General features: G+C 35.7%; 1 protein-coding gene across 1 annotated transcript; it reads right to left on the reverse strand.

Annotated features, from left to right (window-relative positions):
• Positions 1-8462: 8462 nt before the first annotated feature.
• On the reverse strand, positions 8463-9959 carry LOC137656203 (uncharacterized). Its single transcript, XM_068390375.1, has 2 exons — positions 9360-9959; positions 8463-9212 (listed from the first exon to the last, which is right to left on the reverse strand). Exons 1-2 carry the CDS (start codon positions 9957-9959, stop codon positions 8463-8465), a joined length of 1350 nt encoding a protein of 449 aa, XP_068246476.1.
• Positions 9960-16635: the final 6676 nt, after the last annotated feature.

Below are 16635 nucleotides of genomic sequence, written 5' to 3' on the forward strand. Positions count from 1 at the left end.
CCTTAACATGTGCCCACACCATCTCAGTAACCTTCACTAACCTGCCATTCTTCTCATTTCATCATTCTCCAATCATTCAAACAGTGATATTCCCATAATCCAAATTGGCATTCTCATCTCTTTTCTCTCAAGCTTTGCTTCTTCTTTTTCTCTTAAAAGGTTTCTGTTTATCCAACAACTGTTATTACTTTTGACTTTCGTAGAGCATCTCTACCATTCTAACTAGCTTCTTTGGAACTTTCCTCTTCCTCAAGCACTAAAACATAATATCTCTTGGTATTCTGTCATAAGCCTTTTCTAGATCTACAAAAGCACAAAAAAGCCTCTGGTTTCCCTCTAGTCTCTTTTCTTGTAACTGCCTCAGTATGAAGATGGCATCCACAGTCCCTCTCTCCCTTATGAATCCGTACGGTTGTTTCCTAATCTTTATAATCTCTCTCAATATCTCATATACTACTCTCTTTAACTCTAACACTTTCAAACTATGTTATGTTGATCTAATTTCCCTATACTTACGATATTCCAAGATGTCAGCTTCCAGCTTAAATATAGGTGTGGTTAGACTATCCTCCCAGTCTTGAAGCATTATTTTGTCTTCCCAATTGCTCTCAATAATTCAAGCATCCATTCTTCTCCCTCTGTCACTAGTAATTTGATCATTTCAATTTGAAATTCTGATTGGCCTGGTGCTTTACTATTTTTCATTCTACTCAATGCCTGCTTCACTTCTTTACTTTGTATATCCATCACTGGCCTCTCCACCCCTCCTGTTACCTCCCTCCACCTACCCCATGCTGCTTTTATCCTATTCTTAACTTCAGCCTCACACCCTACCTCCTGATTTATAGTAGCTTTCAAGTATCTAAATTGTTAGACCTGTTTTATAAATGCACATGTACTTTCATGTATGGCTATCCTGGCCCTACCTTACATAGTGCTAACCATGGTTTCAGTCTTATCCATATTCACCCTCAAACTACCCTTTCCAAAGTCTCTTGCCACTCTACCACCCTTCTCTGTAATTCTTCCTCGTTTACAGCAGTAATCACCAAATCCTATGCATATAAAAACTCCCGCAACTCTTCATTTCTAATCCCTGCTCTCAACACATCCAAGACCATCACAAATAAAACGGGCTTAATATTGAGATCTGATGTCATCCAATACTAACTTTAAAGGTTTCTGTTTATCCAACCACTGTTATTACTTTTGACTTTCATAAATCATCTCTACCATTCTAACTAACTTCTTTGGAACTTTCCTCTTCCTCAAGCACCAAAACATAATATCTCTTGGTATTCTTTCATAAGCCTTTTCCAGAACTACAAAAGCAAAAAAAAAAAAAGCCTCTGGTTTCCCTCTAGTCTCTTTTCTTGTAACCGCCTTACTATGAAGATGGCATCCACAGTCCCTCTCTCCCTTATGAATCCATACTGTTGTTTCCCAATCTTTATAATCTCTCTCAATATCTCATATACTACTCTCTCTCTAACTCTCTAACACTTTCAAACTATGTTCTGTTGATCTAATTTCCCTATACTTACGATATTATAAGATGTCAGCTTCCAGCTTAAATATAGGTGTGGTTAGACTATCCTCCCAGTCTTGAAGCATTATTTTGTCTTCCCAATTGCTCTCAATAATTCAAGCATCCATTCTTCTCCCTCTGTCACTAGTAATTTGATCATTTCAATTTGAAACTCTGATTGGCCTGGTGCTTTACTATTTTTCATTCTACTCAATGCCTGCTTCACTTCTTTACTTTGTATATCCATCACTGGCCCCTCCACACTTTGTGCTTCTCCCAGCTCCTCTTTCTAAATTTTAGCATTCAGTAGTTGCTCATAATATTATCTCCATCTCCTTTTGATGTCAGTACCTGCTCTGATTTTTCATTCTGTCTCTAACTTCTTTAGCCGCATTCATGAACCCTTTGGTACTCCTTGTCCATTTACCATACTGGTAAGGGGATCTTGGCACTCTTCACTTACAGGAGACTCCATAGCCACATTCACATTTACAGTAGCATCAGGCATGGCTCATAATTTGGCAGAGAGTTTTTCCAATCATATGCCCTTGCAGTCATTAACCACAGTTATTTGCGGTGGGCGTATCATTTGACGAAATAGTCCACCTGCAAAGCAGCCGTTTCCACAGTAATTGGCAATGGGCATAGCCTTTCGCAAAAAAGCAAGACTACAAGGCAGAAGCTGTCCTTTTAGTCACTTTCTATGACGCGTAGGACATACATTGGTAGTAATCTTTCACCCCTACCACAGGGCTTTATCATTTCCATTACACACGATCGCCTACAAATACCTTGACCAGTTCGGTTTTGAACTGGCCGTCATACTTTCAGCAGTGTTCTTCATTAGCTCTTTTCAAAATCCCTTCATTGGTGTTCATTATCCTTCTTAACAGTTTTAATGAATAGACTCGTTACTGTTCAGTTGGATAATTTGGCAGATGTTTTAAATTTATCATGACTGCATGCGGTAACACAAGATCCTCTCCATACACTAAAAAAGAAAGGTCTATCTCTCAGCGATGCGTATCTGAATAAAAGTTGTGAAATTATAACTATTTGCACAATATTTTATTTTACACAAAATATTCAAGTCCCTTTTATTTTCAGTATAAAGGAATAAAATTTCTCTGCATAATATTTCATCAGATTTTGGGAAGTATTTGAAGACGAATTGTACATCTAGATTTTTTTTACTCGAAGACTAGTGCCATATGTGTTGAAAAGTGCAGTTGAAATAGAAATCAGAAAGGTAGAAAGTGATGGTTTATGGGAAAAGGTTACATATTCTGATTTTGGCTACCCCAATAGGTCCTATTGTGAAGGTAAATGGTTAGGTTAGGCTGTGTGGAGATTACAAGGTAACATGAAATCCACAGCTTGTAGCAGCTCAACATACATTACCAAATCTTAAAGACATGTTTACAACTATATCAGGATGCACTGTATTTTCAAAGTTAGATATTAGAACTGCATTTCAACGGGTTCCCGTGGATGAAAATTCACATGAATGACGTATTGTAAATACATCCTTAGGTTTGTATAGAAAAAAAAAAGATGACCTTATGGAACAGCTAACAGTTCAGCTTTCTGACAATAAACTTTGGACAAAATTTTTGCAGGTATTCAAGTATTAATTTACATAGATGATATTTTAATCTCTGGTAAAGATAAAAAGGAACATAGAGAAAATTATGGACAGTTCTGAAGAAGTTAGAAGGAACATGATATAAGAGTAAATAATATCAAGTGTATCTTAAATGTTGATTCTGTGGAATACTTAGGTTTTGTAATAAATAGCAAAAGTATTCACAAGATTAAGGAGAATATCACATCAGTATAATGAACAGAGGAAACTGAAAATGTTAAGAAATTACAAGCATTTTTAGCTTTAGTAACATTTTATGGGAATTCAAAACATTTTCTTTTTTTACAATTGCACATCCGTTGTATAACTAGGTAGATAATGGTGTTTATGTGAATTGGACAAAAGATTGTTAGGAATCTTTTGAAAGAATCAAACAGGAAATAACGTCACCTACATAATCAAATAGATTTACCAGTTAAATTAGTATGTGCCGCATCAAACATAGATTTAGGTGTAGTGTTATCTCATGTAATGCTAGATGGAACACAAAAACCAATTGTTTTTCACTTCTGGAGTATTGAACAGGGCAAAAAGAATTTACTCTCAAATAGATGTTATGTATTATTGTAATAATGTACTGTATTACGTGTATTGCGCAACATTGCATCATATTGCATGGATAAAACATGTTCAAGAATGTATATAACTGAAATGATGTTTTTTGATATTAGGATTTAAGCATTTATTAATTATCTCAAAGGTACGATGTGATTCTTCTTACTTTTGTACTGGAGTAGGATTTAAGTCTGTTGAGAGCGATGCTCTTATGTTAGCAATGTTTTGGTTTGTGAGATTTGTTTGAAAGACGCTCGACGCTGAGTTGGGAGTTGGTTGTTAGCAGAGTCAGAGCAATGTAATCAGAAGTCCATTAAATGTATTTTAAGAGTACCAACGTATCATTAAAACACACCGAGAAAAACTGGCGACTCAGGTGGAATCCCCTGTATAATTACTAATAATTCTTCACTCATTTACAGGTGAGTAATATGCTGAAATCATCAGATAACCAACGTTATAATAGAGAAGGAAGATTTAGCATTTGTGTATGCAGACAAAAAAATTCATATGTATATTTATAGTGGAAAATTTTTTCACACGAGTTAAAGACCACAAACCTTTATTGCCAACATTGAGTCTAAAGGTATGTTTGCCTAAGTTAGTAGCTTCAAGAATACAATTTTGGGGAATTGTGTTAACTGAGTATAACTAAGATATAAAATATCAGCCTACTTAAAAAATGGGTAATGCAAACCCTATATCTAGATTTCAAGTAGACAAAGCTCCAGAGGAATATGATGACAGCATTCTCTTATTTTCAGTATATGGTGTTCTTATTACAGCAAAGGATATTGCTAAATGTACAAAGTTAAGACCCATTAATTGCATAAGTGTTAGAGAGTTGGATTGCAGGGGGACCTATGAGCAAAACAAAGAAAGTTGTTAACCGTATAAAAACATTTGGAATGAGTTGAGTGCATCTGAAAGTTATATTATGAAAGGATCACGAATTACTATTCCTGGTTCTCCAAGGAAAAAAGTTTTATTTGAAGTACAGGCTGATCACCAAGGCATTATCAGATCAATGTCTATTCCATGGACTTTTGTCTGGTGGCAAGGTGTCGACAAAGATATTGAATTGCTTGTCAGAAATTGTATAAATTGTATTATGCACTTTAACAACAAGTATTTTTCTGGTAATTTAACATTCAATAAATATTATAGTAAAAGGCTCAGACACTTCCAACTGTTTGAGTTTCAAAACAAGGACGATGTGATCAACACGGTTAAAGAAAACACTAAATTGAAGACCAATCATACGAATTTCCTAAGTCAAATCAAAAGATTTCTGTACAGCATTGGAGTTTGTAAGAAGGGTGTCACATTCTCCAAGGCTTTCACAGGAGCCAAATTCCGAACTAGGGAACAGATATTTACCCTCGGCAAACTGATTTAGATGTTTTGCCAAAAGACATTAAAAAATTTACATAATATGCGAGATATGGGAATGGGCAGTAATCACCTCGAGTAGAGCTACCACAAACACATTTATATAATGGAGTAACATTACTAATTCTCCAAAAAGTGCTAGAAGAATATCATCTTAACTTGCTAAGTACTTGAGTTGCCTCACTCGTCTGTGCAAGTGTGAATTCATTCCTGTACATCTGGATTTCGTTCATTTACGTTACTAATGCCATGGTTGTTTTCTTTTCTCATTCTCGGTCGGATGATAAACTATTTATCAACCGTGTCTTCTAAAATGTATTTTCTTCTTCAACGTCATTGTATTCCACAACTCCTTAATTTTTGTTTTCTGAAGTATCACTAACTGTAATAAACATCATTGGCATCAGCATTTTGCACTATTATTTCATTGTCTTAGGTAACACTTTGTTCACATTACTACTTAATCACACACTTTAAAACCTGACACCACTTGCTGTCGTCGTTATAAAGCAAGGAAAGCGTTGTGTGTTCCTCAATATGCTAACTACTACATTAGTGGCACTTCCACCATAGAAAGATTTACACTCACTCAATTTCAAAAATCATGATACTTTTTGAAAGGTATTTACTAATTGTATAAAATCTAAAGTTTTTATAGGACAGCTATCTGTCCAACTGCCTTGGTCTTACATATGTACAAAATCTAAAGTTTTTATAGTACATCTTTGTGTGTCCAATGGCCTTGGTCATATACATACATACATATATATATATATATATATATATATATATATATATATATATATATATATATATATATATATACGTATATATACATATCTACACACACACACACACACATATATATATATATATATATATATATATATATATATATATATATATATATATATATATATATATATATATGTGTGTGTGTGTGTGTGTGTGTGTGTATCCCATAACGACAGATAACGAAACACCAGAACACATGTTTTTATCACTTTACTACAAAAAGTTAAACATACAAGTGCAGGACCAGATACTGTCAGGCAAGTACCTTATTGTTTTTGTGAGGGTTCAAGTGGTACTGAAAATGCAGATGCCCTTGATCTAAATTTAGTGTTCGTATTTTTTCTCACATTCGATGAACAAATTTTCCATTGAAAATATATCATTTTACGGATGCGGTTTCAGGAAATCCCATTGCAATGCAAAATATAGAAAAGGAAATACTCCAATAGCAATAGCGAATATGATTCGTTCATAATTTTTGACGATGTAACTTGTATTATATCAAATGTGCATAGATTGATGTGAACAAAATAAAACTTCCATGAATCACTTAAACACAAAATTTTAAAGCGTTTTGTAACATTGCATATCTAAATGGAAATGTTGACATTTAACGATAATGGATATCAATCTGTGTTTGTTTGTATATCCGTTGGTTTGGCTGTTTCGATTGTTATCCAATAAAGAACATCATTCATATTCATATTTTCATATATCAAAGACGCACTAATTAAGAAATTAATTTTAATGGGTCTTAGGAAAGCCAAAAATAGATATGTCTTCTAGTAGTTTGTTATATTTCATTCCATGGGAGGGAAATATATTATTTTTCCTGATGTTTCTCCTGCTGCTGTCAAATAATCAAATCGATTCACCTCAATCATCTTAGGTCATTTGAAATTTGCCTCAAAGGTCAAAAAGGGAATAAGAGGCCACCTCCTTTCCTGGGCTAAAAAATATACTGAAAACAGAGTTGCCAAGGTTACCTTCCAAGGAGCCACCTCCCACTATCTACCTCTTGAGAATGGCACCCCTTAAGGTGGCATTCTCAGTCCTTTTTTTTTTAATCTCCTCATGAAAAGTCTTCTTGATGAGGGATACGCTGATTGACCTGAAATTGGGTACAGAGGTGCATTAGGTAAATACCAATAGAAAGTCATCGACATGTTCACCATACGTTTGTTCAAAGTAGTTAATATTTAGCCCAAAAATGTAAATTTTCAGCGCCTGTGTACTCATATCTACTCTAAATTACCTGGAATCTTGTACGAGGGTCCCATGAATATTATTCAGAGGATGTAAGTCATGTTTTTCTTGTACATCACTCCAAAATTATTAATTTTATTGCTTTTGGGCTATCGTTTTGACAAAAATTTGCATTTACGGCTCCTGTGCTCAGGTATTTAAATCATATGACCTGAAATATGGAATGGAAATCCCTATAATACATGACCACAGGACATTATTAACAGTTCAGAATTATTTCTTGTAAATCTATAGGGGATCCATTTCTGGAGAAGATTAATATGGGTCAGTCCCAGCAATTAGACATGGCCAAGGCCAGTCTTGAGAGCAACCCCTCCAAGGAGGTGTTAGCTCTGGCTCAGCACAAGAGCCCTCAGCCATCCACCAGGGCAGAGAGTGGTCAAAAGATTCTTTTTTATATGGCTGGGGCTGACGCCTCAAAAGGTAACTGAGCCTAAAAGGTCAGTCACCAGGATAGGAACCTTCAGAGAGGCTCTGCCTGGGTTCTGTCATGGACAGAGAGGGTGACCCCAACATAGTAGGGGTCCCAGTCAAATTAGATTTTTCTTGCAACAGCCTGTTTATATATTTCTGGGCATTAGACAAGCCATAACTAGGTATGGCTTAAGTTAGGATCAAGGATGGGTGCTGTATTTGAGGTACAGCAGTGCAGTCCCCTAGGGGAGGAAATGAGCATTTTTAGTAAGGAGAGAAAGGTATGCCAGTAGTAAGACTCAGTGAGTGGTAGGGATTGGGTAAGGAGCAAAGAGGCTTTTAGTATTATATTAGATTTAGGTTGGGATACTATAGTCCCTTAAAGGCTTAAGCAGAAGTGTGAGGAAAGGAGACGACCCAGCTAGTAATAGGGCATGGGTTGGAGGGGAGGAACAGCAGCTTGAGTGAGAGATGGAAGTACCTTGTATACCTAATTGGATGAAACAAGCAGGTTAGTAAGAGGGGTAGGCTAGTGTGGGTTAATGGGATTTTATAAAAGGATGGGATAGGAGTGCCTGTCACGCAGTCTGTAGATTGTTCTGTGTGGTAAAAAAAAAAAGGTACCTGTCTGGGCTATTATTTATATTATCTGGGAGGTAGATAGGAATGCAGAAAACCTGATAATGTTTGTATGTTTTCCAGGACATGCCTGGCAACAGAGACTGGAGTGAGCTGAGGGCCAGGGTTGAGAGTATGCCTCAGGGGAAAAGTTTCAGTACAGTGAAGCAGGTAGTGGTCAAGTGGGAGATTTACTGGAAGGTCACAGTATGAACACCGTCTGTCACCCAGGTTGAGTAACTCTCAGGATCAAGAGTAGCCAAGTCTTAGTCTGTGTAAAATAACTGCAAGGTGCCTGAGGTTGCTTTTAGGGAGGAACTGAAGGACAAGATTAGTTATGTTAATATACCAAGTAGCAGACCTAGATGAATCTAATTGGGCCTGCCTGACATCACTGAGAAGCTGGTTGTGCAAGTAGTTGAACATTGATTTCTGTAAATGACGTACTGAGGAATTTAGGGTGATGCTAAGTGTGTCCACTGCAAGGGCTCCCCTGGCAGGACTGTCAGCTGCAGCATTTCCCTGAATCCCAGAGTGACTGGGGATCCAGTTTAGTGTTACTTGCATGTGGTTCTGAAAGTGGACAAAGGTTAGGTGCATTATGTTGGAGAGGATGAGGGTGTTCTCTTTGACTGTTGAGTTTTTGATGGCAGAAAGTGCACCCGTTGAGTCAGTGCGGATTGTAATATGCCTTTGAGCAGTAACAGAGTGTTCCAACGCTTTTACGATGGCCACTAGCTCAGTTTGCAGAGTGGAGGCACCATTTGATAGTCTCCAACTGGCTTGGAAGGATTCAGAGTAGACCACACCAGCTGCAGCAGGGACAGACCTTTCAACGGAGTCATCTGTGAAGTAAAAAATGTTAGCAGGCGTGTTCTGAATTGAGGGAAGGCTAGCTCTAAAGGCAACATCAGGGATGCAGAGGGCTTTAGATACAGGGATGGCAGTGTAATTGAATCTTAATGGGGATGGAACCCATGAAGGTTGTGTTACATAGTCCTGAAAAAAATTAATCTTTTTTAAGAGCAGCTACTGTACTTTGAGATTGTTGATATGAGAGCCTGAACAAAATGACCCGCATAGGAGTGGGGAGGATCTAGATCCTCTGTGTTAGATCAGGAGTCTGAGTTTATGTCGAAGTGGCACATTTCTGTCAGTCTTGATGGTCTTTATGATGAGTGAGTGGTTACGAATGTTGATTCTGTCAACGAGAGGTAGTATATTGGTGTCAGTTCTGAGCAGAGAAAGTCTGGTCCATATGAGAGCACCCAGGATGGTTCGCATGGCATTATTCTGAATAACTTCCAACTGAGGTTTCTGTGTAGGAGACAGAGAGGTTAGAACAGGGGTAGAATACTCAACAAGGAAACGAACTGCCTGAACATAGAAAAGTCTAAGGGAGGTGATTCTCTTAAGGGCATTAATATGGGAGTTCGTTCTTGATTTTAGCATGGGAATCTCAGGTGCTGCTAAAAGTCTATAATTGATGTAAACTCCTAAATAGGCAAAGTTGCTTACCCACTCAATAGGAGCAACTAATAGTCTGAGTGGGGGAGGAGAGGCCATGTGCTTTATGTCCATGGCCTTAGTTTTGCTGGGATTAACTTTGAGCACAAGATCTTTTACTTTATCAGAGATTTTCCTATGTTCCTTGAAGACTGAATGGGGGACAACTATGCACACATCATCTGCAAAAATGAAAATTTGTACACCATCAGCGTATCCCTCATCAAGAAGACTTTTCATGAGGAGATTAAACAAAAAAAGGACTGAGAATGCCACCTTAAGGGTTGCCATTCTCAAGAGGTAGATAGTGGGAGGTGGCTCCTTGGAAGGTAACCTTAGCAACTCTGTTTTCAGTATATTTTTTAGCTCAGGAAAGGAGGTGGCCTCTTATTCCCTTCCTTACAAGGGCCATAAGCATTGCCTCAGGACTTGCCAATTCATAGGCTTTTCCTAGGTAAAGGAAGAATACAATGGCGCTTTTGTGGTCAATAGTTGCCATAACATCTGTGATGCACTCTTGAGTGCTGATGTCTTTGGTGCAGGCATATATTCTCTGATGCAGGGACCCGACTTCCCATTGGAGTCTTTTAAGAACCATCCTTTCAGCCACTTTTCCAATACAGCTAAGGAGTGCAATAGGCCTGTAGGAATTGGGTTCATTTGGTTTCGGAACTGAGGCAGTGTCTTGTTCGTTCCACTTAGTGTCTGTTAAATTTATGATGTGAAGGTAAACCAGTGATTCCAGCGTACCAGGGTGTTTTAACATTGAATAGGTGATGTTGTCTGACCCTGGGGCAGTGCTTTTACACTTAGCAAGTGCCAAGTTAAGCTCTTCCATGGTGTAAGGGGTGTCGGTTTGGGCCGGGACATCACAGACAGCATCAATAACATCGCGCCTGGCAGTTCTGAGGAATTCCAACCTTAATCTGGTCACATGACTGAGATTTGATGATTTGACTCTTTCTGCAAAACCCGCTGCTATCCTGTCTGCTTCAGCCTGAGGGGCAGGGTGAGTGACCGTGTTTTGGGGATTGCTTTTCCCTGAAACTTTGGAGAACCATGCCCATATGGCCTTGAGGGAAGTGTGGTTGGAGATATCACTGCACCATTGAAGCCATTTTTCCCACTTGACCTGTTTGGCTACCTCTAGTGAGTGGTCAACGACATCCCGCAGGAGTTGATGGAACCCCTTGATACATTCAGAGCAACTGAATTGATCCTGGGTTTAATACAATTCCAAGTCAATCCCCCCCCCCTCCATTTGTCTTAAAAACTTTATATAACAGTTCTTTTCCTACTCTAACTTTGTTACTTTCACTTTTTGTAACTCTTGCGATCTGCCTTCGCCTTGCTCCTTGAGCAAGGTGTTCTAAAAAGAACAAACGATAAATTTAACCCTGAAAATCTGAAGCAGTAAATACTTAAAACCTTCAGTACCAAACTATAACACAGAAAATTAGAAGTTCAGTATTAAGTGGTCGACTTTTCCAACAAACTACTGACATCAGTTTGAAAAAATTGTCAAAGAATGATGAATAATAAGATAACGGGGGACAAGTTTAGAAAATATATTGATGATATTCAAAGAAATATTCTGTGTATAAAAGGCAAGACATTTTCTTTTGCAAGGTTTGATTTCGACATCGACTTTCAACAAGAGAAAGGGATAGGTAAGAAGGAAGTGAAAATTTATCAAGTAAAATACATAGAATTAAAACAGTAGTTGTAATGTAATTAAAAGCTCACCACATAATTATCTCTATTCTCTGACTTCCTGTCGCTCCTACCTGTTTTTGAGTTCAAAGGTATCTTTGCTTCCACAGCGGGTAGTTTGGCTGCTAATATCTAATAAAACTGCTAAAGGGCAAATATATCAATATACTTGTATTGTAATAATCTTGTAAACCATTTGAAAGTTTTTATACTGCAAAATGAAATAAAGAAAAACTAGAGCAGAAATTTGTCAGTAAAGTTATTTTTTCTGGTCTTCGTTATAAACAGAAAATTTTAAATTGCTTCCATTAACTTCTGAAAGTTCATATGACTATTTCTTACAGAAGAAAAGTTCACCTAAGATCCTGCCAGTTTCATGTAATACTTTTCCAGGTAACTATTAAAAAACCTTTGATCCGAACACTTTTATTAGCCTATTTACCTAAGGGTTGTTATAAAAGGTGTAATATCTTCGATGGCTAACTAATTACTTCATTGGTCTTGTTTTTTTATGATAATTAAAAGGTTGTGGTTATAATTTGAGGTTATTACCCTTGATACCCTTAGAATAGGCAAAATTATTTTCTCCATTGCTCCAGAAGTTAACCTGTTAGCGATTGACTTCATCCTTAATAAAGCCATTATAGAAACAACGACCATTGTAATAATACCAAATATAGAACCAAATTAAAAGAAGTCTGAAATATTAAAGATAGAAACATATATCACAGGGAAAAAACACAATGTCTATCTCCATAGAAAAACATTAAAAACAATTAACTTTTTCCGGGAAATACTGGAATTGATCTCACTTGCAATAATGATTTAGATTGACTTTGTATCAAATATAATTGATTGGTGAAGCAGATGAATCAGTTTTAAATAAACAAAAAAGTGACGTGATAATAATTTCAAGAAGAGAGAGAGAGAGAGAGAGAGAGAGAGAGAGAGAGAGAGAGAGAGAGAGAGAGAGAGAGAGAGAGAGGAATTTATTTCCGTTATAATATGATCTTACTAAGGAAGTAATGTCTTGATATAGATTCAAATAATAATCATGAATGACATATAAGGCAATGTAGAGAGCAAACATAGATTTTATGAGGGTATAATGATGAAATTTTAAATTTCAAAGGAATCTTATACATTGGCTAAATATCTTATACAAATTGTAATCTATGAAGGCAATAGCTTACCCTAGAACAAACTGATTGAGCGTTTGGTAATAAAAAGAATAACAAAAGTTGTCTATTTTGATTCGTTATCATCTTCCCAATATTTTTTTGTTCTGAATTTTGTGCTGGCAATATTTCATATTCCTTTTTTTATCCTTTATACAAATTTTCCTTTGTTCTGTTTCAAATCATTTTGTATTTTACAACTGGTTCCAAAACTTCTCTCATTTAATTTTTCATTTCTGTTCATATGACCTATTTGAATGTTGCTATCAAATTAAACCTAATAAGACCCGTCCAAAGTGAATTATATGGAATTTCCTAAAACAAATCAAACTTATTTAGATGGTGGCCTTATAAGAAAATCCCATAATTGTCTTGTGTGGAGAATATTAAACTACTAACCAAGAGACTACGGACTCAATGATGAAAGATTGATATTTTTGCAAAAGTGGGAGAATAGATTTGAAATATTTGACATCACCATTTTTATCTTTGTACTTAAAAAACAATACCAAAGATATATAGCTATAGCTATGTGGGAAGTAGATCGTTGCCTATAACTAGCTTAGATACTCAGTAAAGAAAATAAGGCATATAATTAAATGGCAATTTTTCGAATACATCGATAAGAACACAAACTGCTTAACTAAAGAATGAAATAATTGAATATGTTGAACAACATTATTATAATTCTGTTCTTTTTTATTTTTAGCAAAGCCAAGCGATGTACCATGAGTTACTTTACTTACTTTGATGGCTTCTTTTCCGGTCCCATACAGCAGAGGAACCCCACTCACTACACGACCTCCACTGCGTTTTCCTTGTTCGTTCAGAGAATTTAACATTTCATATCATATATTGTTCTTTTATTTTCAAATTGTCACTGTCAAAAGACTCATGAAATAAGAAAGTCTTCAGTTTCCTCTTGAAAGCTATAATGTCATCAATCTTTCGAATGTTTCGTGGGAGCTTATCATATAGTCTCGCGGCCGCATATTTAAAGGCTCTGGAGCCTAAAGTAGACATATATCTAGGTTCCAACAATTTGAAGCCATCTCTAACTATTCTCGTGTCGAATCGATTTGTTGGCTGCGTAATGTGTAGCAATTCTTTCAAGTATCTTGGACGCCCGGTTCTGATAACTTGGTATTGTACATATTTTAAATTCAATTCTCGCTTTAATCGGCAGCCAGTGTAAATCGATTAGTATAGGGGTGATCCTTTCTCTTGGTGGGACACCTTTTATCAGTCTTGCTTCTCTGTTTATTATGTTTTGTAATTTCTTAAGTTGCACTTTTGGTAGTAGAGTTGCAGTAGTCAATCCTGGTAATAACACAGTTTATCACAAGTTTCTTTACAGAATTTTCGTCCAGGTACTTTTTTTATAAACGCAATATTCCTTAGATGATAACCATCAGTTTTTATTACATTATTTATTTGGGCATTGAGAGAAAAGTTACAGTCAAGAAATATACCTAGATCTCGAACTTTACTAGATCTCGGCACCGAGTCAATATTTATGTTCATTTGAATATCACCTAAGTTTCTCACGCTGTTTCTCTTGGCCACCAACATGAATTCAGTTTTGTTGTCATTTAATTCTAGTTGTTTAAATGTCATCCATTCTGTAACACTATCAATGTTTCGGTTTATAGTTTCAGTAGTGTCATGTATATCATTTATGGAGAAGTAAAATTGTGTATCATCTGCAAATAGTTTAAACTTCACGCCATGCCTTTCTAGCATTTTCGATAGACCAATAGTATAGATGCAGAATAAGTTTGGGCCAAGTACACTCCCCTGGAGTACCCCTCTGTTGAAGGGTTCATATGATGAATAAAAGTTTACAATTTGTACACATTAATTTCTACCAACCAAGTAGTCTTTTAGGTATTCGAAGGCTTGATCTTCAACGCCCATGAACCGTAGATCATTTAGTAGCAGTTCATGCACCATTTCATCATATGCTAAAAATGCAAGATAAAAAATTTCATTGGTTTAAATAAAATTGAGAAATATTGAATAATGAAAATGGAAATTTATGGAACTAAAAAGAAAAAGAAAAAAAAAACATTTAGGATGTCAACGTTTGATGTAGGTGAAACATTCAAGTGGTTTTTGTAATGAAAATCGAAGTTGCCAGTTTTTTTTTTTTTTTTTCCAGAGAAATTCATAAGGATAATAAAATAACCATCTTGGATGAATAGCTTGATTTGACCTATTTCAGATACAGATTCACTTTTATATGAATTCAACAATACAGTGAGAGATATGTTGTGAGGGGTAGGGGGTGTTGGGAGCTGGATTCGACCTTCCAATAACAAAGTATTCGAGTGGAAAAAAATAAAGATTTACACCATAACTTTCTTATCTAACAGAGAGAGAGAGAGAGAGAGAGAGAGAGAGAGAGAGAGATAAACATACAAACACCTTTCGGTATTTGAAACTGAATAACACTTGCTCAAAATTCAGTATTTTCTTACTCAACAGAGAAACTAAAGCACCTTACTCAACTTGAATTCAGTACATTGACATATAATTTTAATCATAATATCATAATTAATTGGCTTCATCGTTACCTCTGTACATTGCTCAAAACTTCATGTATGTCCTCATTTCTTTCCATATACAGGGAACTAGGTTCCAGGTTCCTGGTTCCTCGTTGCTCTCTCCACAACACTGATTTGGGGCACACTGCTAAAAGAAGCGTAGTAGGTGCAAAGCGCTATAATCTGCAGAAAATTCATTATCCTTAGTTATATCCTACACAGACAGCACAGCTTGCATACTTTTACTTCTAACTTCTAGGACCTTTCCAATATACCAGGCAACCTCTTTAGTTGTTGTTTCTAAAATCCCTATTTCTATGTTATTATTTCTAAATTTCCTTAACTCATTACAGTTGAAAATATGCTCAGTAATAGTCTCTGCCTCCCTACACAACACAAAGCCTATCATTATCATTCCTGTTTCTATAATTTTCTTTTAATTCTAGCATAATTAACCTCGTTTTCATTACTATTACGGCCTCATTAGTGATAAGTTCTCCTATGTAATCTCTTCTACCATTCCTATTCACAAACCCCAGTTTGGTCATCTCTGCTTTTTTTTCTTCAATTTTTCTCTTAATTTCATTTGCCACTCTACTTTTTATTTCTTTTTTGAGTTTTTGCTTTTTATACTTTCTTACTTCTTCAATTTTAATATCATATATATGGCATATTTCTATGATAATTTTTCCCCAACATTCCCCATATGGTTCTATTATTTGATCTTCCACTAACTCCTTAATTAGCCGTTTGTCATCTGATGTTATGATGTATAGTTGTAGTAGCGAGGGATAGATTTAGAGTAGACTTTAACTTTTCATGTGAAATGCTGAAACCAGATTGCCAAGCTCCGAACAAGGGCGAGGTTATGGGCTAGGGGGCAATAGACCCCCGCTCTTTTCTTCTTTTACTTAAGGAAAGATTAAAATATATTAAAATGCGTAAATTGTTCAACTTTTTTTCATAAGAATTATTATTCAAAATCTATTACTCGAGTAGGAAGCTTTGTACATATGCCTTTCCATGATAGAGTAGAAAATTATTCTACTCGTGTATATATATAGTATATATATATATATATATATATATATATATATATATATATATATATATATATATATATGTGTGTGTGTGTGTGTGTGTGTGTGTATATAAGTCTATATATATATATATATATATATATATATATATATATATATATACGTATATATATATATATATATATATATATATATATATATATATATATATATATATATATATATCACATATAAATACATCATATACATATACATAAATATATATACACATATGTTGAATTCGCCATCATAGCGAATGTAGGGTAGGTATACTGTATGTGTGAATTGTGTAAAATAGCGTTACAGTAGAAACGGAACTAGAAAAAACAGATTTAACAGCTAGCGAGAGAAATGTGCTTACAGTCAGAGTATGAGAGTGCTCATCCCGAACTCATTAATC

This window comes from Palaemon carinicauda, chromosome 17, assembly GCF_036898095.1.
Source record: "Palaemon carinicauda isolate YSFRI2023 chromosome 17, ASM3689809v2, whole genome shotgun sequence".
NCBI lineage: Eukaryota > Metazoa > Arthropoda > Malacostraca > Decapoda > Palaemonidae > Palaemon > Palaemon carinicauda.